Here is a 25,818-nt window from a genome sequence, read left to right on the forward strand (position 1 = left end):
TAGAGATGTTAAAAATATAGATGTCAGGACAAGTGAGTTCTTGCAAGTACAATGACGGTCTCACATCTTCAATTTTAGGACTAAAAAAAATTTAGATATCTTCAAAATAGTATAATATTATTCACTTTGGCCTAAAGCCTTATGATTTTATTTTTAGGTTTACCCAAAAGGTCTCATACTAAGTAATAAAGATATATTTCTCTTATAAGCTCATGATCTTTTCCGTATTTTCAATGTGAGACTTTTATTGGCAACCTTGCAACCCCAATATATATGACCATCAAGATGAAATAATCTAGACTGCAAACATGTAGGTCCATCAAGATCAAATGATCTAGATTGCAAGGATAAAACATTAAAGTGTTCCTAGTGATCCAAAAAAGACATATTTCTGCCCTCCCCTACGTATATAAATGATTTGTACACGGATTAAGGTTGTTCGGCCAAACCTACTATGTCAAACATAAGATGAGAAAAACCAAAAATGAGAGACAAGTTTTTATATCACAAGGTCATCAACCAACAACCAACCAAATATAGTCATCACATGTCACCCTTATTTTGTTGTCACCAAAAACACTAGGGCTACCAACAATTTTGATTGATTGAGCAAACACTTTAAAATAATTGCCAATAATTGATGTATTAGAGTTGGACCACAATGGTCAAGTGAATAAAAATTGAGCACCAAAAAAATCCAAAAAGAAAAAGAATATTTGAATTGGATATACCAATCAATGCAATTGATCAAGTCAGCTAAGTCAAGTTGGGCTTTAAGTAGCATAATGTTATTAACTATAGAGCATGCTTTATTAGTATGGGTTTAGTGTTGATGCAATAAACCCCTATTAAGATTGACCAAGTTGGACTAGAGTTTTGATAATTTGATCCATATATTTTGTATTTAGATAGTTATTAACAAAAGGGAGATTGTTGGTATAATCGACATCTAGTTAATGTTAACGAAAGATTTAAATAAAAAGAAATCCTAGCAGGCCACAAGAGACTAAAAGTTAGACACTCAAGTGTAAAATCTAAGCAGTCAAAAGTGACTAGATGCTTAGCAATTGATTGAAAGTCCTAACATGTCATAGAAAATCAAATGCTAGGTAGTCAAGGGTAAAATCCAAACAAGCCAAAGGTGATCGAATGTTTGACAATTGATTAAAAAGTCCTAATAAATCGTAGGAGACCAGATGTTAGGTAGTTAGATGTGAAAGTCCTAGAGGAGTGAACTATAGATAAGGAAAAAATCCTAAAGAAATGAATTTTAAATAAGTTCGAAACTCTTGTAGAAGTGAACTATAGACAAGGGAAAAATATTAAAAGAGTAAACTTTAGAAAATTATAGAAGTCCTAGAGGAGTAAACTCTAAACAATAGAAAAGTTATGGAGGAGTAAACTCTAGATAAGTAAAAAAATTTCGATAAGTCAGGTAGATTAGATACTAGACAAGTTTAGTAGATCAGGCAGATCAAATACTAAGCATATGTATATACTCTATGATGCTTCAGACTAACCTATGCAATGTAAGAAATGCTTGGGGTCTGAGTGACTAGAATATAATCTAGGTCATCGAAAGTAGTGTAGGAGATCGATGGCCGGCTAGAAGGGGGGTTGGATAGACGATGCCCCCAAATCAATGGCTCTTCCTATGATGTTAGCTTGCGCAGCGGAATACAAACAAAACAAACAAGCTAAACACTAAAGGAAAGGATGCAAACCAATACACGTCATTTAACATGGTTCGAAGATATCTTGCTCCTACTCCACGACTGCCCGTAAGGTGGACGATCCTTATCCGTCGGTGGATTAGCCCCCGATAAACTTCGGCTATCTCAAGTCACTCCTTGTAGGTGGAGAAACCTCACTACAAAACTCACAAGCACTTGAGAACTAGTAGATTACTAATTAGGGTTTACCACCACTAATTTCGTCAACCTTAACCAAGCTTCCAAGACTTGGTTATATAGGCCACGGGTTGGAAAACCTCGCCTACCAATCAACTGCTAAAACCATCAGTCGACTGCCCTATGTGGAGATTCAACCGTTACACCCCAACTGCTCCATACCAGTCGATTGATAAAAATACCAGTCGACTGCTCCACACTGGTCGAGCGAACAGAAGCATTCTGTTCGCTCCCAGTCGACTACACCAATTGACTGATGAAAACATCAATCGATTGCTACAGTAATTGATACAGTAATTGCTACAGTAGCTACTATAGTAAAACCCTGAACCTAGGATTTAACTCTAAGTACAATCTTTCATACACTCGTACTCTCACGTCTCACTTGACCCTTCATTGCAGCCTTGACCTTTAGCCTTCAAGCCTACTTCCTTTGGCTCTCGTTCCTCGGATGCATCCAATCCCGCGGCTCGCCCCCAATGTCATCCTTCGTGTATGCCTTGAAGTCGCTTCCCTCGACCCTTGTCCTTGCTGTTTTGCCCATGGACCCTCGGATGCTCCATCCTTCACCGGACCCGAAGCCATCAAGCTGAGTCATATGTGTATCATGCAAACCTGCACACTCACATACATATATCAAATAACAAGGGTGAACCTAACTTAAACCCTTTTCCCAAACACCAAAATACATGGTCGCACGGACCATTGAGATTGCTCTAACAATTTCTCCCTTTTTGATATTTGACAATACGTTTAAGTTAGGGAAAACATAATAGCAAATAAATATGCTAAAACAAATGGACTTACGTTGCCAAAGCTACACACTTGGATTTACACTGCAGAATGGACTTACGTTGCCAAGGCTACACACTTGGACTTACACCGCCGAATAAAAAACAATGCACCATGCATTTGAATATATCACAAGGCTCCCTCTACACCTATGCTCCCCATTGAGTTAGGAATTTCCCATAGGACTATTTAAGAACCTATCACAAGCCTTCCCCTACACCTAAGCTCCCGAGCTAGGATTTTCACCACCGTAAAAGTATTTTCAGGTTTTCCTAACTAAACCTTACTTCTCCCCCTTTTCCTAACAATAAAAAGCTTCAACAATATCCCAATTGTTGAAAACTTGATCATCAAATTGACCCTAAACTCGTGTATTTATTCCCCATGGATCTCATACACATATACGAGCTGACCCAGTCAAAATCCTGTGCTGAAAATAATTTCAGACTGGTATTAGTCGACTGTCAGAAGTACCAGTCGACTGTCCTTATCGAAATGAGCTTACAGAGACATTTTGTGGTAAAAAATACTATTACCAGTCGACTGATAACTGTACCAGTCGACTGTACACTATTTCTACAAAAATTAACCTTTCTGACCCAACTTCAGAAATGCACCTGAAATTCCACAGATCTCCAAAAATTCTTAAATTTTGTGGAGATGTCTATTTTATTAATGTCTATTTGGAAAAAATATATATAAAAATATATTTATTACAAATCCCAAGATTAACACAAAATTCAAAACTAGCTAAATGGTTCAATTGAACCTTGACCTAAAGTGCTAGTTTTGGCTTCCTCTTGATGTATTTGCTCATACTAACCCATAATGTATCCCTAACATTGGTTTATATGACATCTATACATCCAAACCCATTATCATGCTATAGGACCCCAATGTCATATTTCTAAGCATGAAAATAAACCAATTGTGTCAAATCCCTAGGTTTGAGACTCAAGTCCATCTTCAAACCACTTGGCACATTCCATGACCCAACCTAGACTCCCAAGTAGTACCCACTTGAGATCCATTTACCATGGGTCTCAACTTGACTCTTATAGCTCCCCCTAGAGTTCTTAACATTAGCCACCTCCCTAGGTGATCCATTTACAATAGCTAGGGTACATCGGTGCACCTCCGGTGACACTTGGCCTACAAACATAACCTTCTTAACCTTGGACACCTTGTCCTTAGTTAACTTCTTCTTACCTTTAAATGTCTTTCCCTTGCCATTTATTGACTTCTCCTTGTTATAGTCATATGCAACCCTAACATAAGACTTTCCCTTAGCACTGGAGACACTAGATCGGTATCCCAAACCCGATTTATCATTGTTGGATCTTTGACTGGCCAACACCATATCTAAACCCTTAGATCCAACATTGAATCTATCTAGGGTTTTCTCCAAATGATCAAGCTTTGCTGTCAAAGATTGATTTTCCCTTTCTAGGTTCCTAACCCTAGAGTCAACATGTCCACCTTGGACATTCCTAGACCTACCTATTTTTCTAGGCATATGTCTCCCCTTCTTGGGATTAATGTCTTGGGTCTTTTTAGGTCTACCATTTCTAGAGTTATCACGATTGAGTTTCCTAGGGTATGATCCACATTTACTTTACTCCTATCATGATATTTAAAACCAAAGTTATGCATGGGTAAATAATAACAGTTATTTCTAGCATGCATGGAGGAGTTTAAATTTGAATTAAACTTCAAGTTAGGATATACCTGTCTTACCCTTGAAGCTCCCCTTTGATTTGAGCTCTTCTTCTTCTTCTTCTCCCACTTCTTTAAATACGCAAGCTTCTTAATATCCCTCCTCTTGGGACATTTTGTGTGGTAGTGTCCATTCTCCCCACATGTGAAACATACGATGCACATTCTCCTTCTTTGGGCTTCTTCATTCCTACAACCCTTGTTAGTATTTAAATTAACTTGAATGAGTTTAGGATTTACCTCTTTCTTACCCAATGGACATCTACTCTTGTAGTGTCTCTTCTCATTACACCTGAAGCATATTATGTGGTCCTTTGACTTCACTTCGGTAGAGATGCTCACTAAGTTGGTTTCCAAGACTTCTTCTTCTTCTTCACTTGTCTTGGATTCTTCTTCAATTCTTGAGGATATAGATGATGCCTCATCTTCCTTCTCCTCCTCAGATGTCGAGCATGACTCAACTTCCGTTGGCTCCTCCTCAACTTGAGCCACTTCATCCTTTTCTTCGAATTTTCCCTCTTCGTGTGTAGGCATGAGTTCTTCTCCTAGAACTATCTTTACCTTTTTCCACAACTCATGGGTGTTCTCATATTTACCTACACGACTCATCTCATTAGAAGACAAAATTTCAATCAACATGGATATTACCTTATCATTTGCCTTTGATCGTGAGGTTTTCTCCTCCGTCCAATGTCGTGGTCAAAGCTTCATTCCCTTCTTGTCCTTCAGGACTTCAAATGGCTCTTCCACCACCATCATTGTGTCCCAATCTGTCTCGAGGAAGTTCTTCATCTTCGCCAACCAAAAGGTGATGTCCCACAAGCTTCCTCCTTCGAACTTCGACGGATCAATCAAGCCGGTCATCTTTGCTTCCTTAGCGGTTAGTCCAATGGAGAGCGACCTCGCTCTGATACCACTTGTAGGAGATTGGTGGCCGGCTAGAAGGGGAGTTAGATAGATGACACCCCCAAATCAATCGCTCTTCCTATGATGTTAGCTTGCACAGCGGAATACAAATAAAACAAACAAGCTAAACACTAAAGGAAAGAATGCAAACCAATACACGTCGTTTAACGTGGTTCGGAGATATCTTGCTCCTACTCCACGGCTATCCGTAAGGTGGACGATCCCTATCCGTCGATGGATTACCCCTCGGCAAACTCCGGCTATCTCAAGTCGCTCCTTATGGGTGGAGAAACCTTACAACAAAACTCACAAGCACTTGAGAACTAGTAAACTACTAATTAGGGTTTACCACCACTAATTTCGTCAACCTTAACCAAGCTCCCAAGGCTTGGTTATATAGGCAACGGGTTGAAAAACCCCGCCTACCAGTCGATTGCTAAAATCATCAGTCGACTACCTTCTATGGAGATTCGACCGTTACATCCCAACGGCTCCATACCAGTCGACTGGTAAAAGTACCAGTCGACTGCTCTACACTAGTCAAGCAAACAGAAGCATTCCGTTCGCTCCCAGTTGACTGCCTAGTCGACTACACCAGTCGACTGATGAAAATATCAGTCGACTGCTACAGTACTGGTACAGTAACTACTACAATGAAACCCTGAACCTGAGATTTTATCCTAAGTACAATCTCTCATACACTCGTACCCTCATGACTCACTTGACCTTCATTGCAGCCTTGACCTTTAGCTTTCAAGCCTATTTCCTTTGGCTCTCGTCCCTCGGATGCATCCAAGCCCGCGGCTCGCCCCCAATGTCATCCTTCGCGTATGTCTCGAAGTCGCTTCCCTCGGCCCTTGTCCTTACTTCTTTGTCCATGGTTCCTCGGATGCTCCATCCTTCACCGGACCCAAAGCCATCAAGCTAAGTCATATGTATATCCTGCAAACCTACACACTCACATACACATATCAAATAATAAGAGTGAACCTAACTTAAACCCTTTACACAAATACTAAAATACATGGTCGCACGGATCATTAGGATTGCTCCAACAAATAGATTTGGGCAATCAACGATCTTGATAAGTATTAAATAGTCATTAGTGCTGATGTGGTAGGAACACAATTTGATTTTGAGCGATTGAAAGTGATATAGGCAACTAGAGGGCTCACTCAATAGATATAACAGAAGTTTATTTGGAAGGAGGATGACACGTAGACATCTGAGCGATCGAAAGTGGATTCGATCGATCGAAGCATGGATAATCAATGAAGACTGAGTAATGGATAACCGTCAACCTGTAAACAACTGGAAAGCTATCCAAGCAACTGGAATACCCTTGCATAAAAGGCTTCAAGAAGGCATGCATATATTAATCAAGAAATCATTCTACTAATCTAAAAGCTCTTAAAGTGTTGTTCTTTAATCCAGGAGGTGCTAAGATGAGTATTGATACGTTCAGGGCTTACAATCAAGTCTTTGTATAGTTCATTTCCTGCATTGTCTTTTGTGTTATAAATATTATATTTGTGTATTGCTATAAAGACAACAATATCTAAGAGGTTTCTCTAACTAAAGAGAAAAATAATATAGTAGAATCATGGAGTAGGAACCTGACTCTGAAGGTAACCGTAACTCTAAACTTATAAATCTAATTTCATTATAGGATCTACTATATTTCATCATTGTCACATCAAAAGTAAAAAATCTATAATTTTTATAAATCTCTTCCTACAATTATAAACCCAACAAACAACTTTATATTGAATCCACCACATCATTATCTATATTTTCTATTTACTATCTTTATTTAATATTTATTTATATATTATCATAAATATATATTTATAATATACATATTAATTAATTTATTAATAATATATGATCCTGCCTGAGAGTCGAGGCGATGAATGTTAGGGACGTGGCACTCCTGTTGACCGTTAATGGACTCCGAGTCAACGAGACTTGCAACCACAACGATGTTAGTGCCGAGCCAGGGAGGGGTTCCCCGGCGATGACCCTCCGACGCTCAAGTCAGCCACCGGTGATGTAGAAGAAACGAGAGAGCGAAGCAACAGGGTAACAATAGCTACAACAAAAATCATGCATACCTCCGGTGAAGCCTGATGCTCTTTATATAGGGCTCCCGAGGAAGCGCGTGCATATTTTTCGAGGCGTGCATGCTTCCCAAAGCTTCCCCTAGAAAAACATGTCAGGAAAGCGTCTTTGACGCCATACCTCAATGACCCGAGCATATCTTTGACGTGACAATGGAAGCTTTCGCTGTACGATCCTCTGCCTGACCATGCCCCAACCATGCCGTTTGTCGGTGACATGGTTTCCCATGAGGATATCGGCTGATCCTCCTTTTGTTTGTTATTGGGCCCAGCGGGATGGTCGCTCGGCCAACCCTCAGCCGTTCGGGTGGGCTAGCCTTTGAGTCGAGCAAAGTGGCCGCTCGACCAACATTCCACTGTTTAGGTTATATCTGCAAGTGACTGCCAGTTCTAAGATTCAATGCAGATCGAGCTTTGGTCACTTGCAGATACTCGAGTCTGAGCGGGCTGGCCGCTCAGCGTATATCTTGTTCTGAGTGTCGGAAGCTTGGTATGCGATCGAGCTATGGTAATCATCTGGTTGATATCGGCTCGGCTATCCTTCACACCGGTCGGGCAAGTGGGTCACCCGCTCGGCCAGCGATACGGGGGCGTTGACCACCTAGACTTTGACCTCCACCATGCAACGACCCTATGAGGGGTGGGCCCTTATCATCGGATCACATGTCTCTCCTTCAAGTCTAGTCAAAGGAGGCTGCAAGTTCTACTGACTGGATAAAGGGAAGTATGGGGATTGATTGACCGATCGATCATCATTTTGGTAGGACTTCCGATCGGCCCGCCAAAGAGTGTCGGTCGGCCTTGAGGCCCATCCTTGCAGATGATCGGCACGCTAAGCATTTGCACTTGAGCTTTCTCCCTCTATGTCCTCGGGCGTATTTGGTCAATGCTAACATCACTAGAATCTCTTCAGAATTCGTGCAAATCACCCCATTAAGGTCGAGCACACCCCTTAAATGCGAGCCAATGGGAGAATGCCACGTGTCACTGCCGTAGTCGCCGCCTACCCGAAGCGACAGGTGCTGACGCGACGTCTGGCGGTTTGAATTTTATGGCTGGATTTGCGTCTTGGATTTTATGCCCTAGATCCGACGACTCTGCTTGGCCGAGCCGAGGGCTTATAACGTCGCAGCGCCCCCCCTTCTTCTCTTATCTTCGAGTTTTGCTCCAGTGCTCCGGCGATTCTTGTGCGACCAGTGCTCCGGCGACTCCGGTGACCTCAGTGCTCCAGCGACTCCGCGTCCTCCCCCGTGACAACTTCTTCCATCTTGTCTGTAAGCTTCCTTCGATCTCTCACCATTCTTTTGGATCTTTGCCTCTTTTTCGTGTTCATCACGCTTTCTATCCATCTTTACTTCCATTGAAATCCTCCTGTTCCTGTTTTTCGACCATGGCTAGCTCTTTTCGGTCGTCTGACCCCGCTCTTGGTCTCTGGTACAATACCATGGAGACCAGATTTGATGCGGGTGACGCCGAGAACCTTAGGAATGTGTTTGAGATCCCCTCTGACCATGAGATAATCTTGGCCTCCCCATCCGATCGGCCAAATGATCCACCGACCAGCACTATTTATCTTTTCTTAGACCAATTTGTGGCCAGTCTTCGATTCCCGATCCGCCCGTTCATCATTGAAGTTTGTAACTATTTTCGCGTCCCCGTTCCGCAGCTCACACCCAATTCTTTTCGCTTGTTATGCGGTGTCGTCGTGCTGTTTCAACTGCACGACATTCCTTTGACCCCTCAAGCCTTCCATTACTTTTACTACCCCATGCAGTCCAAACTAGGAACCTTCCTCTTTCAATCTTGGGTCGATCTAGTGTTTTTCGATAAAATGTCAACCTCCAACAAACACTGGAAGGAGTACTTCTTCTTCCTACGCCTCCCTGAGCGGCCCTGCTACCAAACGCGCTGGCAGGTCGGTTTACCTCCTTAGCCCGATCTGAAGAAATACAAGAGCCGACCGGAATACCTTCACGCAATGACCATGCTGGCCGACCAAAAATTTGACATCCATAAGCTACTGCGGGAAGGGGTTATGTACATCTTCGGCCTAAGTCTGATCCACTCCCGACTCAGCACGGCTTAGGTAAGAAACTCCTTGGTTCTTTCCTTTGAGTCTAATTGATTTCCTTTTTTCCTTTTGCAACCCACATCATGATGTGAGCATGGGTGGCTGACTACAGCAAGCTGAAGGATCCTGAGATCGAGGCAGTCGCAACAAAGGAGTTGGAGGGCCTTGGCCTAGCGCTGGTCGGCTCCCAGGAGGGCACAACTGCTGGGAGCGGGGAGATGCCCGTCATTGGCGAGGGCGCCGCCGACCAGACGACCAACATTGAAGTGGCTAATGATCCGCTCACAACCCTGATAATGAGCATTTGTATTAGTTATTTTGACTCTTATTCTTGACATTTTTTATCTTCTTACATTCTTAATTTTATGATTATATTATATTTTGTGAGTAGGATCTATTTTGAACTTAATTGTAAATTTTCTACAAATTGTGAAATCTATTTTCATATTTTTATGTGGTTTTGTAGGAAATTCAAAGAGCCATGATTAGGGTCGAGCCGGATTGAATTGGACTGATTTGGAGGTCAGAGGAGATCAAGCTGAATCAGTGTGAACCGTTGATCCAGATCAGGAGAAATCTTACCCCTTTAGTCAGATCAAATGATCTAGCTCTTCATCCTAATTTAAAGCGATATGGACCGTTCACGAAGATCTAAAGAAATAAAGCTCCAATTCAAGCCCCCAGGGAGTAGCGCAGACGGTGGGCGCATGGTATCTCTGACGTAATGGCCAGGGGTCGATTCTCAGGAATTGACGACCTGGGATTTACCCCGTCATGCGCCTATGGCCTGTGTACCTGCATGAACTTCCCTCCATATCCGTGGGGCCGGTACTAGGGGGGCCGCTAAGGTAGCGGATCTACCTTTAATAAAGCTCCAATTCAAACCTAATCCAAAAGCCCACTCTTCAAGCCCAATTTCAAAAACCTAATTTCAGTTTCTTATTGGATTCAGATCTAAGTTCTAATGGATACCTCAACTCCACAACCTGAACCCGATCCACTAAGAAATCCATCCCTTCATCACTCACGCCTCTTCTCTATTTGAAAAAAAAAAAATCATCTCTTTAGCTCGCGACTTTCTTCCTCGCGACAAGGCTAGGGCACGTAAAGCCTTCTCCCCACCGCACCACCTCTCTTCTTTCTTCTTCTTCCTTCTAACCGCCAGCGGCTTTTCTTCTCTTCCCTTGCCGCCGACCAGCCATCCACAGCCACCCTTCTCCTTGCGATTTCCAACGGCGACGGCAACGACGCCAATTTGATTATGACCCAATATGTCGGGAATTGGGCATCAAACAATGAAGTATCAAACCCCTCCTACGCTAATGTAGCATAGAAATGACTCGGGTTGTCCGCCAATGAAAGTAACGATAGGATGGCAAACTTAGGATCATTTGTTATTTCTAATTTTGGGATTTTTAATATAGAATTGGGGGTTTTGGATTTTGATTCTAAATCTAACAAATGAAAAGCACAACAAGTAGGAAACTAATCTAATGCTGGAATGAAATCTAACTAAGTATAAATAATTAATCCACAACGCATTGCCACACTATGCTATGGATTAACTATCAACACAACTAAACTAAGGAATGAAATGACAAAACATTAAATGAAATCTAATCTAGTAAATTAAAGACAGTTCAAGTAATAAAGCTAAGTCTAACTAACTACAATTGTTGAAAATAAATGGCAACATGAAGTAAAGTTAAGCAAAGCATTTAACAAACCATAAAGCATTAAAGAAATCTAATCTAACCTAACCTAATTGCATTTAATCAAAGCTAGAACTTAACGAAATTGAAAGTACAGGACAAAGCAAGAATTAAACAAACTAAAATGCATCAAATTAAACCTAACTATTGGTTGAAGAATTTGATCGAACATGTTGCGTGCATGAAACTAATTAAGCATAATATGTACAATTTAAACATGGGGAATCAAGTTTGATATAAGCATTTAATCAAAAGCATCAACACAAGTAAATTGACAAAATTAACAGAATTAAACTAAGCTAATCCATCCACAATTCACACGTCAACCTCCAAATTACCAACGACTACCCTCACCGTCACACAAAGACCCGGCTCGGAACCCCTAAAACCGGTGGACAGTAGCTCACTGTCGGTTGCTGCTAGCTGCGACAACGAAGATGATGCGAATCTTCCACTGAGGAACCCCCTCGGTTGGAAGTTGACTAGAAGATCCTTCACCTCCCGGCATTCTTCCTTCAGTTCTTCCAATTGGGGTTCAGGCGGCAGAGCAGTGTGGGTGAGCAGCCGACAGTTCATCATCTTCCAGTCAACTTCCAACCGAGGGGGTTCCTCGATGGAAGATTCACATCATCTTCGTTGTTGCAGCTAGCAACAACTGGTAGTGAGCTACTGTCCACCAGTTTTGGGGGTTCTGAGCCAGGTCTTTGTGTGACGGCGAGGGTAGTCGTTGGTAATTTGGAGGTTGATGTGTGAATTGTGGATGGATTAGCTTAGTTTAATTCTGTTAATTTTGTCAATTTACTTGTGTTGATGCTTTTGATTGAATACTTGTATCAAACTTGATTCCCCATGTTTAAATTGCACGTATTATGCTTAATTAGTTTCATGCACGCAACGTGTTCGATCAAATGCTTTAACCAATAGTTAGGTTTAATTTGATGCATTTTAGTTTGTTTAATTCTTGCTTTGTCCTGTACTTTCAATTTCGTTAAGTTCTAGCTTTGATTAAATGCAATTAGGTTAGGTTAGATTAGATTTCTTTAATGCTTTAGGGTTCGTTAAATGCTTTACTTTACTTTACTTCATGTTGCCATTTATTTTCAGCAATCGTAGTTAGGTTAGACTTAGCTTTATTACTTGAACTGTCATTAATTTACTAGATTAGATTTCATTTAATGCTTTGTCATTTCATTCCTTAGTTTAGTTGTGTTGATAGTTAATACATAGCATAGTGTGACAATGCGTTGTGGATTAATTATTCGCACTTAGTTAGATTTCATTCCAGCATTAGATTAATTTCTTACTTGTTGTGCTTTTCATTTGTTAGATTTAGAATCAAAATCCAAAGCCCCCAATTCTATATTAAAAATCCCAAAAATAAAAATAACAAACGATCCTAAGTTTACTATCCTATCGTTACTTTCATTGGCGGACGACCCGAGTCATTTCTATGCTACATTAGCATATGAGGGGTTTGGTACTTCATTGTTTGATGCCTAATTCATGACAAATTGGGTCATAATCCTTTGAGTCTAACTAATTTCCTTTTTTCCTTTTGTAGCCCACATCATGATGCAAGCACGGGTGGCTAACTACAGCAAGCTGAAGGATGCTGAGATTGAGGCGGTCGCAGCAAAGGAATTGGAGGGCCTTGGCCTAGTGCCGGTTGGCTCTCAGAAGGGCACAGCTGCTGGGAGTGGGGAGACGCCCGCCGTTGGTAAGGGCGCCGCCGACCAGATGGCCAGCATTGAAGTGGCTAATGATCCGCTCACAACCCCCGAAGCACAGCCTGCCGATTGGACTGGAGGCTCCGAATCTTCCGATGGAGTGCCCCTCCTGCGATGCAAAAGGCGTCGTACGGACAATCCACCCCACTCCGCCACCTCGGCTGTGGGGGTCGCTGAGCGGGTCGACACCTCTTCTCCTACAACCCTTCCGGTCGCGATGGAGGTTATTTCATCTGACCAGACCCCGTAATTGTCCAAGCAGCCATCGGAGGCCCTTATTGCCCAGCCGGTTGCCTCTTTGCCGCCGACCCGAACCCCATGAAGACCACTGGTGTCCAGGATCGATCCTGTGTCTGCTGCCGCTCCTTCCAGTCCGGTGGTCTCCTCCTCGTCAGACCCAAGCGACCGGCGATTGGTGACAGCGACCCTCAACCTTCCATCAGAGGATTACCTTAAGCAGTGCACCCGTCCAACCATCCCCGAGCATAAGATTTTGATCTGCGGGCCACTTGCTGGTATTTGGGAGGACGCGAGGGCCCGAGCGGCAATGATGTCGCCAGGGGCGCTCGACAATAGTCACCTGTAGATGTCCACCGGGGTACATATTTCGTTTACAATTCATAACTTACCTCCGATCGGCGTTCAACATTTCCCTGTATCTGTAGTACTGGGTGGAGAGTGTGGCCATGTTCCAGCGGCTTGCTCTTGTGGAGGAAGAGCTGAAGAAACTCAAGATCTCAAGTGGTGCCTCTTCCTCCCAGGGGCCATCGGTCGTCGAGTTACAGGCCGATCTAGAGAAGGCCAGAAGCTTCTTGAGGCCGAACAGAAGAAGTCCTCCGACCAGGAAGTCCAGCTGGGCCAGCTTGAGGCGCAGATAAAGACTACTGATAAAAAGATCGAGCTGGCCATGACAAGGAAGAAACGAGCCATCGCCAACCTGGAGCTCAAGAATCAGGAGGCTCGACAGCTTTTCGAGAAGCTATCGGTAGCCGAGGACTTCCTGGTTACCAAGCGGGCTTGCCGCTCGGCTGGAGAAGCTACTCTCAAGGGGCAGCTTAAGGAGGTTGAGGACACTTTGGAGGCCTCTTGCTCGGCTCTGGTGACCTATCAGGAAGCCGAGCCGACTAGGTTCGAGACGATGAAGCAGGCGCACCTCCGCTCGGACCAGTTTACTGACAAGGTGGTCCAACGGATTGTTCGCGTCTTCGAGCTAGCGATCGACGGGACACTCCAGCAGCTTAAGGCGGGCGGTCACCTTCCTCCCGAGATGGCGGCCAACATCGTCAGTCGTAGCAAATTGAACGACTCGACGCCTAACGATGTTTATGATTATATAGAGTGAGGCTGAGCGTCCGTTTTGTAGAAGTCTTTTTGAAGTCTCATTGTATTTCTGTCGATCGATGATCTTTCCTTTTGGTTAATGAAGTTATCTACCCACTCGGCGGGCTTTCTCTCAAAAATGTTTGCTTGTATGTCTTCCCGTTCGGCTATAGTCATCGTCTATCTACGATTTATCTCTTGGATTTTAAGGTCGTCGCTCGACCATCGATGAAGACAGAGGTTTAATGTTGTTGCTCGACGATTTTGACGAAGTCGTGGGTTTAAGGTCGCCGCTCAACCGTCGATGGAGACATGGTTTTAATGTCGCCACTCGACGATTTGACAAAGACTTGGGTTTAAGGTTGCTGCTCGACCGTTGGTGGGGACATGACTTTAATGTCGTCACTCGACGATTTGATGAAGACTTGGGTTTAAAGTCATCGCTCGACCGTTGGTGGAGACTAGGGTTTAACATCGCCGCTCGACGATTTGGCGAAGACTTGGGTTTAAGGTCGTCGCTCGACCGTTGGTGGAGACTAGGGTTTAACGTCGCCACTCGACGATTTGGCAAAGACTTGGGTTTAAGGTTGCCACTTGACTGTTGGTGGAGACATGGGTTTAAGGTCGCTGCTCGACCGTTGGTGGAGACTTGGGTTTAAGGCCGCCGCTCGATCGTCGATGGAGACATGAGTTTAATGTCGTCGCTGGACGATTTGACGAAGACTTAGGTTTAAGGTCGCCGCTCGACCGTTGATGGAGACATAAGTTTAACGTCGTCGCTCGACCATTTGGTGAGCCATTCAGCTCGGAATTTGGAAACCCTTGGGTTCTTTTTTACTTATCCTGCAAGCAGAGTACATGGCTATTGGGATACAAAGATTGACTACTACATGAGCACACCTCTTATCAGGCTCGGTAGGGCTGGAGATGATTTGCACTCCATGGCCATTCCAGTCGTCTCCCGTCCTCGTCCTCTAAGTAGTAGGCACCCGAGCGAAGCTTTCCCACGACCTTAAAAGGCCCGCCCCAGGGGGCTTCCAGCTTCGAGACGTCACCGACCGACTTTACTTTCTTCCACAACAAGTCGTAGACCTGAAACGATCTTGGGATCACCTTCAGTTGTAGCTCTGTCTCATCCTCTACCTGTAGGCCATCAGTCGCACTGTCACTTTAGCGCGCACCTCGTCCACCAAGTGCTCCAAGAGCCTCCGCTCGGTGTTGTCCTCGCTATAGTGTTGTATCTGATCGTATTCAACTCCAACTTTGACAGGGACGACAGCTTCGCCGTCATACACCAGGTGGAAAGGAGTTGCCCCGGTCCCTTCCTTGGGAGTCATGCGAAGCGCCTACAGTACACTAGAGAGCTCATCAACCCAGCTGCCTCCCATATGGTCGAGCTGAGCGTGGAGGATTTTGAGAATTTCGTGGTTGGCAACCTCCGCTTGCCCATTGCTTTGAGGGTAGGCTACTGAGGTGAAGGCTTGCTGAATGTCATATCCTTCACACCATTCTCTGAGTCTCTGGCCGACAAACTGCCTTCCGTTATCTGAGACGAGCCGACGGGGGATACCGAACCGGCAGATGATGTGCTGCCAGATGAACTTCATGACCATTTGCTCGGTTATTCTTGCCAACGGTTCGACTTCTACCCATTTGGAGAAGTAATCTACCACGATGAGCTGAAACTTCCACTGACTCGTCGCCACAGGAAATTTCCTTACAATATTCATGCCCCACTGGTCGAACGGGCAAGAGACTGTGGACGTCTTCATCTTCTTGGTTGGTCGGTGTGAGAGGTTATGGTATCTCTAGCAAGACAGGCAGGTGGCTACCGTCCAAGCGACGCCCTCTTGTAGGGTCGGCCAGAAATATCTGGCTAGCAAAATCTTTCTTGCTAAGATCGGCCGTCCGGATGTCCTCCGCAGGATCCTTGATGTATCTCATGTAGTATGTAGCTGACATCCTCCGATCCGACGCATTTGAGCAGAGGCCTGGAGAAGGCCTTCTTGTAGAGCTGATCTCCAATGAGGGTGAATCGACCAGCCATTTTCCTCAATAAGCGAGCCTCCTCCCGATCGGTTGGCGTAGCCCCTGACCGCAAGAATTCCACTAGAGCCATCCTCCAATCACTCGGAAAAGAGAGTCCCTCCATTCTGTCGATATGCGCCACTAAGGATACCTGCTCGATCGGCTGTGATATGACGATCGGCGATAGCGAGCTGGCTAGCTTGGCCAGCTCGTCCGCCGCTTGATTCTCCGACCAAGAGATTTTATGTATGAGGACCTCCTGAAAGTTGGCTTTTAGTTTTTCAAAAGCTTCAGCGTAGAGCTTGAGTCGCGCACTACTAATCTCGAATGTCCCAGTCAGTTGCTGAGTGGCCAATTGAGAGTTCGAGTGGATGAGGACCTTGATGGCTCCAACGCATCGGGCAACCTGCAGGTCGGCTATGAGCGCCTCATACTCGACCTCATTGTTTGTGGCCCTGTAGTCCATCCGAATGGACAACTGCATCCGTTCCTCTTGGGGGGAGATGAGCAGTATACCGATCCCACTCCCCTGCTGTGTAGATGAGCCATCCATATATATCTTCCAAACGGCTTCCGGCTCAGGATTTTGTACCTCTGTGATGAAATCCGCCAAGGCTTGCGCTTTGATGGCCGTTCGAGACTGGTATTGGATGTCGAACTCGTTGTGATCCGTATTCCATTTGATTAGCCATCCAGATGCTTTTGGATTCAACAGTACCCTCCCCAAGGGAATGTTGGTCATTACGATGATGGAGTGACTGAGGAAGTACGAGCGAAGCCTCCGAGCGGCGAGCACCAATGCGTAAGCCAACTTCTCAAGACCGGTGTAGTGGGATTCAACGTCTTTCAATATATGACTCAGGAAGTACACCGACTGTTCCTCGTCGTTCGGCTTAACTAGTGTCGAGCCGACCTCATGCTCGGTCGAGGATGAATAAATTTTGAGTGGTTCGCCGACAGTTGGCTTAGCCAATACAGGCAATGAATCGAGGTACTCCTTCAGTTCTTCAAACACCCGATTGCACTCCTCGTCACATTGAAATTTGGTGGCTCGGCGTAATATCTTAAAGAACGGCAAGCTCCAGTCGGATGACTTAGAGATGAACCGAGATAGTGCAGTTATCCGACCAGTGAGACGCTGGACTTCCTTCAGATTTCTAGGAGGCGACATGTCTTGAAGTGCCTTCACTTTGTTGGGGTTGGCCTCGATGCCCCGTTCGGTGATAATGTAGCCCAGAAATCGTCTGCTTTTTGCGCCGAATAGACACTTGTTTGGATTCAGCTTGATCTCATACACCCTAAGTGTCTGGCAGGTCTCCTTGATATCTGCACATAAGTCAGCTGCTCAGAGGGATTTGATTAATATGTCACTGACGTATACCTCCATGTTACGGCTGATCTGCCGTTGAAATACTTTGTTCATCAGCCTTTGATAGGTGACCTGACGTTCTTCAATCTGAACGACATGACGTTATAACAATACGTGCCATCAGCAGTAATAAAGCTGACATTTTCTTGATCTTCTCGGGCGAGCGACACTTGGTGGTACCCTTGATACGCATCCAGCATGCATATCAGCTCGCACCCAGCAGCGGAGTCTATCATCTGATCAATCTGAGGCAGCGAGTAGAAGTCCTTTGGGCATGCCTTATTGAGGTCCCAGAAGTTGATGCAGACTTGTCACTTATCGCCCGACTTCGAGACCAGTACTACATTTGTGAGCCAGCTCGGGAATTGAACTTCCTGCACGTGGTCGGCCTCTAGCAGCTTCTCTAATTATGCCCGGATGATCAGATTTTGCTTGGCGCTAAAGTCTCTCTTCCTTTGTTTCATCGGACGAGTGTTCGGTCGAACGTGGAGTTGGTGTTGCGCGACGCTCGGGGAAATCCCGGGGAGCTTGTGCGTCGACCACACAAACACGTTGTGGTTTTGCTGGAGACAGGAGATCAACTTCGCCTTCTGTTCAGCTTCCAGGTCGGACGTTATGAAAGTTGTTGCTTCCACTCGGCGAGGATAGATTTCCACTTCCTCTTTCTCCTCATAAACTAGAGTAGGCTGTTTTTCAGTGATGACGCTTACCTCTAGTCTGGGAGCCTTCTGGGTGGATCTGGTCTCGGTCTTGACCATCTCAACGTAGTAGCGTCGAGTGGCTAGCTGGTTGCCTCTGACTTCTCCAACCTGGTCGTCTACCAGGAACTTGATCTTTTGGCAATATGTTGAAACTACCGCTCGGAACTCATTGAGGGTCGGTCGGCTATGATGACGTTGTAGGCTGAGGGGCCATCTACCACGATGAAGTTTGTGGTTTTGATCCTCCTGAGTAGCTCCTCTCCGAGCGATATGACCAATTTAGTTTGGTCGATCGGCTGTACCTTGTTGCCAGTGAACCCATATAGTGGGGTCGTCATCGGCAGTAGCTCGCCTTGGTCGATTTGGAGATGATCGAAAGCCTTCTTAAAGATTATATTTACCGAGCTCCCTGTGTCAACAAAAACTTGGTAGATAGTATAGTTAGTGATTACCGCTCGGATGATGAGGGCGTCATCGTGAGGGACTTCCACTCCCTCGAGATCCCGGGGCTCGAAGCTAATCTCAGGCCTTCTTGCCTTTTCTTTGCTGCAACCTACTACATGTATCTCCAGTCGACGAGCGTATGACTTCCTGGCTCGGTTGAAGTCACCGCTGGTCGGCCCTCCAGTGATGATGTTTATTTCCCCTCGAACGGCATTACTTCTGTTTTCCTCCTCTCGAGCGGATGACCTGCTTCACTTGTGCGCGGCTCAGGAAGGGTCAATGCTTCCCCTTTGTTGATGATGTTGTTGTCACTCGAGTGATCTTCTTGCATCTTCCCGCTGCCCCGTGGATTGATGCCCATGTCACCGATCGGGAGAAGGAGATCGTCGACGGTAGCCTCTTGGGGCTAGTTTGACGATTGGTGTGAGACCACGACAATCACGTGTGTTGTGCGATGTCGACTGGTGGAAGGAACAAAATATAGGTGTCCATACCTTGCCCTTCGGTACCTTCGGCCGGTCGGAAGCCACATGCTGCACGGCATGCACCCTCGTTTCCTAATGCGGTCGGCCTTCATCTCTCGGCCCTTCGGCGGTTGGTGGTTGTTCGGTGGTCGCCGTTCGGTCGGCACCACGGGTTTGGCTGGTACCTCCTTCCTTCTCGCGATCTGGGCCTCCTCCATGTTTATGTACTCATTAACCTTCTTGAGCATGTGGTCGTAGTCGCGGGGCGGCTTCCTGATGATCGATCGGAAGAAATCCCCCTCGACGAGCCCCTAGGTGAAGGCATTCATCATGATCTCAGATGAGACCGAAGGGATGTCCATAGCTACCTGATTAAATCGCTGGATGTATGCCCAAAGAGCTTCTCTTGGTTCTTGCTTTAAGAAAATAAGCTGACGCTCATCTTCTGGTAGCGCCGGCTGCTCGCAAAATGATGTAGGAAGGTCATTCGGAAATCCTTGAAACTTTGCATCGATCCATCTGGTAGTCTCCTGAACCATCGTTGTGCCGAGCCGGAGAGCGTGGTAATGAAGTCCCGACACTTTACCCCATCTTTGTATTGGTGAAGGGTGGTCGCGTTGTCGAACTTGCCCAAATGGTCGTCTGGATCGGTCGACCCGCTGTATTCTCCAATAGCCAGTGGAGCGTAGTTGAAGGCACTGAAATTATGTTCTGTTTAAATTTCCCCGTACAAAAATTATACAAGTACAGAACTATTTCTAGCAACCTACATGTTCGATCAAACATGTGTTTGATCAATCAAGCAAGTTCTTGATGGATCAAAGCACACCTTGATCGAAGTACAAGATTGCTGGCCTCTTGTGTTGGTATTCAAAATCGATACAAAGAAAACTCGACTAATTACGCAATGGAATTAAAGAACTAGTTGTACCTTTTCTTTGTAGCTAAAGACCTCTTGATCTTTTGTCGTATTCCTCTCCTCTTCTTGGACGTCGTGTGAGCGATAATCTACCAAGACAACACCACCCTCCTTCTCTTCTCGGTTTCCAAATCGCTAGCTACAAAAGGAGGCTCTAGGATGGGGCACCTTCTAATCTTTTTCCTTCTTCTTTCCTCTTCTTCCTCTTTTTCCTCTTCTTCATCTTCTTCTTACCGTCGGCCACCAATGGATTGCTAGGAAGGGGTGCCGACCCTAGCTAGGGGAGGAAGGGGGAAAGGGGTGTCGGCCCTAAGCAAGGAGGAGGGGGAAAGGGGCGCCGACCCTAGAGGGAGAGAGAGGTGCCGCCGGCCACAAGCAAGGGAAAAAAGAATTAGAAAAAATTAGGTTTTAGGGGCCACCACCTACTTCTTTTTATAGGTTTGCCGTCAATTACAAGGAAAGAAAAAATAATAGAATTTTGTTTAGAAAAAATCTCTAAACCAAAACCAAGTTAAACCAAACCAAGTTAAGTTAAACCAAACAAAGTTGTAGATGGGTGGATGCGAGGCTTTATATAGAGGCTACAACAGGGACCTAGAGGAGAAATTAGTTTAGGCCTCCTGATGGGCTTGGGCTTCTTGTGTTCGGTCGAACACCCAACCCAAGTCCATCAATAATAACACATACCACTAAAGGGTTATTATTGAACTACCGCACCAATCTCATATTACAATATGGGCTCATTCTTATCATGAGTGCGTTAATCTCCCTGTGTTTAAGATATCGTATGTCCGTTAATTAATTGAGTTACCGACAACCCAATTAATTAACATCTGATTCCAAGAGTAGTATCATTCAACTTTATTATCATGCCGGACTAAGTCCACCTGTAGGGTTTACATGATAACCCTTATGAGCTCCTCAAGGGGACATCATCAGCCTAAATAATTAGGACACAGTTTCCTTCTATAATCAACAACATACCATATAAATAATACTATTTTCCAACCCATCGGACCTATTGATTTAACGAATAAATCTCACTCATTGATAAGTTAAAGAAATAAATACTAAGTATACGTGCTTGTTATTATATAGGGATTAAGAGGACGCACATCCATAATAACAGAGGTTCTGTTCTTTCATGTAGTCAGTACAAATCGAACAACCTCAAATGGTTCTGCTCAATACACACAAAGTGTACTAGTGTAATTTTATAGTCAAGACAGACTAATATCAAATTACACTACAACCGTTCCAATGGTTTGTCCCAATCTATCTTGGTTGTGAGCTACTATTTATAATTTATAAGGAACCGATAACATGATCTTCTGTGTGACACCACACACCATGTTATCTACAATATAAATTAAATGGACAAGTGCATTGACATATATATAAATATAAAATATAGACATTTGACCAAAGTGATTATCATTTCAAAATATTTCAAAACAGATGTTTATACAAAAGCTAGACTTATAGTATACATCCCAACAGTAGTGTCTTGGCAGAGGGTCCTGCAATATCGCTTCAGAGAACTGACGATTGATCTGTTCGGGGGACGTGTCGCTTCGAGGTGCTTTACCCTTTCGAGCGTCCCGAACGGGCTCTTCGTTTGAAGAACCTCGCTCTTGATTCGCTTGCGCGATTTCCGAGGGTGTCTGGAATAGAGCTCGATGGAACGGTATTGGCGTGGGGGGTGCTTCTCCTTGCGTGCCGGTCAGCCCTCTATTTTTCCCCCAGATGGAGAGTTACTTCGATCGGTCTTCTTGTGCCGCTCAACCCCCGGACGTCGATGTTGCTGCTGTGCCAGCCGATCAGCTAGCGCCTTTTGCTGTTGTTGCTCGACTATTTTGGCTGCCCGAGCTTGCACGAGCATATCGAGTTCCTCTTGAGTGAGCATCATGGTGTGAAGTCGTCATCTTCTTTCATCTTCTCGGCACGGATGCAAGTGCGTTCCCATAGACGGCGCCAAATTTGATCCTGTCCGAGAGTCAAGGTGATGGATACTGGGGACGTGGTGCTCCTGTTGACCGTTAATGGACTCTGAGTTAGCGAGACCTGCAACCACAACGACGTTAGTGCCGAGCCAAGGAGGGGTTCGGTAATGGCCCTCCGGCGCTCAAGTCAATCACCGGTGATGTAGAAGAAATGAGAGAACTAAGCAGCAGGGTAACAGTAGCTACAGTAAAAATTATGCATACCTCCGTTGAAGCCTGGGGCTCTTTATATAGGGCTCCCGGGGAAGCGCGCGTATATTTTTCGAGGCGTGCATGCTTCCCAAAGCTTCCCCTGGAAAGACATGTGAGGAAAGCGTCTCTGACACCATACCTCAATGACCCGAGCATATCTCTGACATGACAATGGAAGCTTCCACCGTATGATCATTTGCCTGATCATGCCGCCAACCATGCAATCTGTCGGTGACATGGTTTCCCATGAGGATATCGACTGATCCTCCTTTTGTCTGTTATTGGGCCGAGCTGGATGGTCGCTTGGCCAGCCCTCAACTGTTCGGGTGGGCTAGCCTTTGAGTCGAGTGAAGTGGCCGCTCGACCAACATTCCACTATCCGGGCTATATCTGCAAGTGACCGTCGGTTCTGAGATTCAATGCGAGTCTGAGCGGGCTGGCCGCTCAACGTATATCTTGTTCTGAGCGTCAGAAGCTCGGTATGCGATCAAGCTATCGTAATCATCTAGTTGATATCGGCTCGACTATCCTTCACACCGGTCGGGCAAGTGGGTCACCCGCTTGGCCAGCGATATGGGGGCGTTGACCGCTTAGACTTTGACCTTTACCGTGGCAGCGATCCTTTGAGGGGCGGACCCTTATCATCGGATCAATATATATTAGTTTTATTTAATATTTTTTGATAAATTATTAATTTAATAATTAATATATAATAATTAACTCTCTTTTTTTATTAGGGGGGTCATGCCTACTAATTTTTTTATTTTTAAAACCACTATGAACTCAGCATCCAATTTTTTATGCTGGGTTCTTGAATCCTCAACTTTTACAACACGTGCAATGCTATTAGGTTTTGTAAACCCAACTTCTTGGATTTTGTAAATCCACCATTGCATATACCCTAAATCACCTAAAAACCTAGTGTGCTTCTATGTTTGCATGTGTCTATTCTACATTATTTGTATATTTTATTGCGTACTAAGACCATCCACATCAGGTTCTTTATATAAAATTTAAAATTTAAAATTTAAAATAAAAGAACTACTTTATTAAGTTTAGATATTCATTTTTTACTATACAATACATCAACTTTTTTATAATTTATCATATCTTTTATTTTTAAATATTTTTTTCTCTCCTTTATATATTTTTTATTATTACCTATGAAATGTCAAATGTGGAAGTGGAAAGTGAGAATTATAGGAAATAATATTTTAATATTTATGGAATAAATTTCACTCTCCAAATTAAAAAGTACTCTTTATAAAATCTAAATTTAGAGAATAGTAGGATAACTAATGTAAAAAAATTATATAAAATATAAAATTTAAGATAAAATTATTATTTAGGAAATCTGATATGAATGCTTTGACAATCAAAGATAACAAAAAAAATAGTATTTTAGACATATTAATATAATACACTATTTTGGGCATCTAATGCAATTTAGTAAATAATGATTAATCATTCAATTTCAAGGAAGGTGCAACCCACTTGGAAGTTTATGCTATGTTTACTCTGAAGCGTGGATGAGGAAGGGAAAAGAATTTAATGGAAAATTATCCTCGGAGGAAGAGAAGAGAAAGGGTGAAGAAATCTCTTTCTTTGTATGTTTGTTTATCTTAATAGAGGAAGGTCGATACATGCAACGTAATTTTATAAATAAAAAAGGTACATGCGTCATTTTTTTATGTACATGGTGTAATTTTATGAGTTAAAAAGGGTACATGCGTCATTATTTTGGTATATGGTGTAATTTTGTGAATGAAAGGGGTACATGCGTTATTTTTTTCCATCCGCTGCTTTCCGTCCGATTTTGAGATGATCGATTTTGGCTCCAAAACCATCCGTTGATGGATTGCGTTTCTCTTCCATCTGAAAATTTTAATGAAGTAAACGATGAAAACTTTTACATTGTGGAAACTTTTCCTTAGTTTTGGTTTCTACTCTTCTAAGTAAACTGACCATTAATCTACAGCCAGCCACGCGTTCCCTTGCCTTGGGTCAGGAGCTGTGTGGGACCCACTTGGTCCACCATCCACTCCTCCTGACACTCATAAACAGGTCCCTCATCCCTCGTTAGTTGGCTAGTGCATATGATGTTGTCATCATAAAGTCTGGGAGAGTAGATCCTCTGGACCGCAAAGTGCGGTCCAGAGGATGGACGACTATATTAATTGGTTGATTTAGATGGACCCCATCTGTTAAACAAGTAGGGTCCATCCAAATCAACCAATCACCCTTTATGGTACATCCTTTGGTCCGCATTTTGCAGACCAGAGCATCCCGTCTGAAAGTCTAGAGGTTAAATCTCGACTAGTAATTGGGCGCATATGCTATTCAACTACTCAATACTAGTAGTCACTCATGATTTACCTCTTCCGTACAGAGGCCCAAGTCAAACGAATCGTAGTATCTCCCCTCCCCCTCGTTCATAATATCTCCTTATTGCTCAATACTAGCAATAATCCACCAGCCTCGTCTCGTTTGAGGGACAGCCGAGATCGATGCTGGATATTCGAATCCACCTCCTCCTCATGCTGCTGTGATTCATCTCCTCTCTTTTTTTTTTTTCACAAATCGATTTCGCTTCCACCGTAGATCGGCGTCACTGCCATGGGAATCGAGGTGCTCTGCCCCAAGACTACCTCCTCCGCCACTCTCCCTCCTTTCGGTGCCCCAGGCCGCAATCCTCGCCTAGGTAGCTCCTCTGAAGGAGAGAGGGCTCGCCGAACCAGCCGCCAGCCAAGCCCCACCTAGTCATGGAGCAGGTGACCATCCTTCGACAAGGAAAGTCGCTGCCGCCTACACAGCCCAAAAGGGTCAACGCTGCCATCAGTTGGGACCCCACGATGTTCACCGCGGAATGCCTGGGTCCGGATCTGACCTTGATCCCCAAGCAGATCAGGCTGAAGCCACTGACGGAGGAGGCGTGGGACAAGTACGCTGGATTGGTGATTGACCTCTCTTTGTCGCCTCGCGCGTTGCCGCTCCTGAGTTTCTCAAGGACAAAGCACACGCCAACGGCAGTGAACTCCTCTGCAATGAAGGACCAGAGTCCTGAGGCTATTGCTCCTGCTGGAATGAAAATATCTAGGGAAATACATTATTATGTCCCTCTTGTTTACGATTTTTCGCACTTATTTTCCTAAAACATTTTCGTTGTCATTTATATTCCTCCTCTTTAATTTTTGTTCCATATAATATCCCTACCATTAATTGAAATACATTATTATGTCCCTCTTATTTCTGATTTTTCTCACTTATGTCTCTAAAACGTCTTCGTCCCCATATCCCTCATATTTTATTTTTGTTCCAGATAACATCCCTACCATTAATTGCTCCTTGAATATCAGACGAAAGTGACATGTGATGTGCATGTGACTCTATTCTTCCTTGTCACATGTTTCTGTTCCTCTTCTTT

General features: G+C 44.3%; 1 protein-coding gene across 1 annotated transcript; it reads right to left on the bottom strand.

Annotated features, from left to right (window-relative positions):
• Window positions 1–16,168: 16,168 nt before the first annotated feature.
• Window positions 16,169–19,177, bottom strand: LOC121986585. The gene is made up of 4 exons (XM_042540544.1): window positions 19,063–19,177; window positions 18,675–18,781; window positions 17,695–17,758; window positions 16,169–17,628 (listed from the first exon to the last, which is right to left on the bottom strand). The coding sequence occupies exons 1-4, from the start codon at window positions 19,175–19,177 to the stop codon at window positions 16,169–16,171; spliced, it is 1,746 nt and encodes a 581-aa protein (XP_042396478.1).
• Window positions 19,178–25,818: the final 6,641 nt, after the last annotated feature.

This window comes from Zingiber officinale, chromosome 5B (assembly GCF_018446385.1).
Source record: "Zingiber officinale cultivar Zhangliang chromosome 5B, Zo_v1.1, whole genome shotgun sequence".
NCBI lineage: Eukaryota > Viridiplantae > Streptophyta > Magnoliopsida > Zingiberales > Zingiberaceae > Zingiber > Zingiber officinale.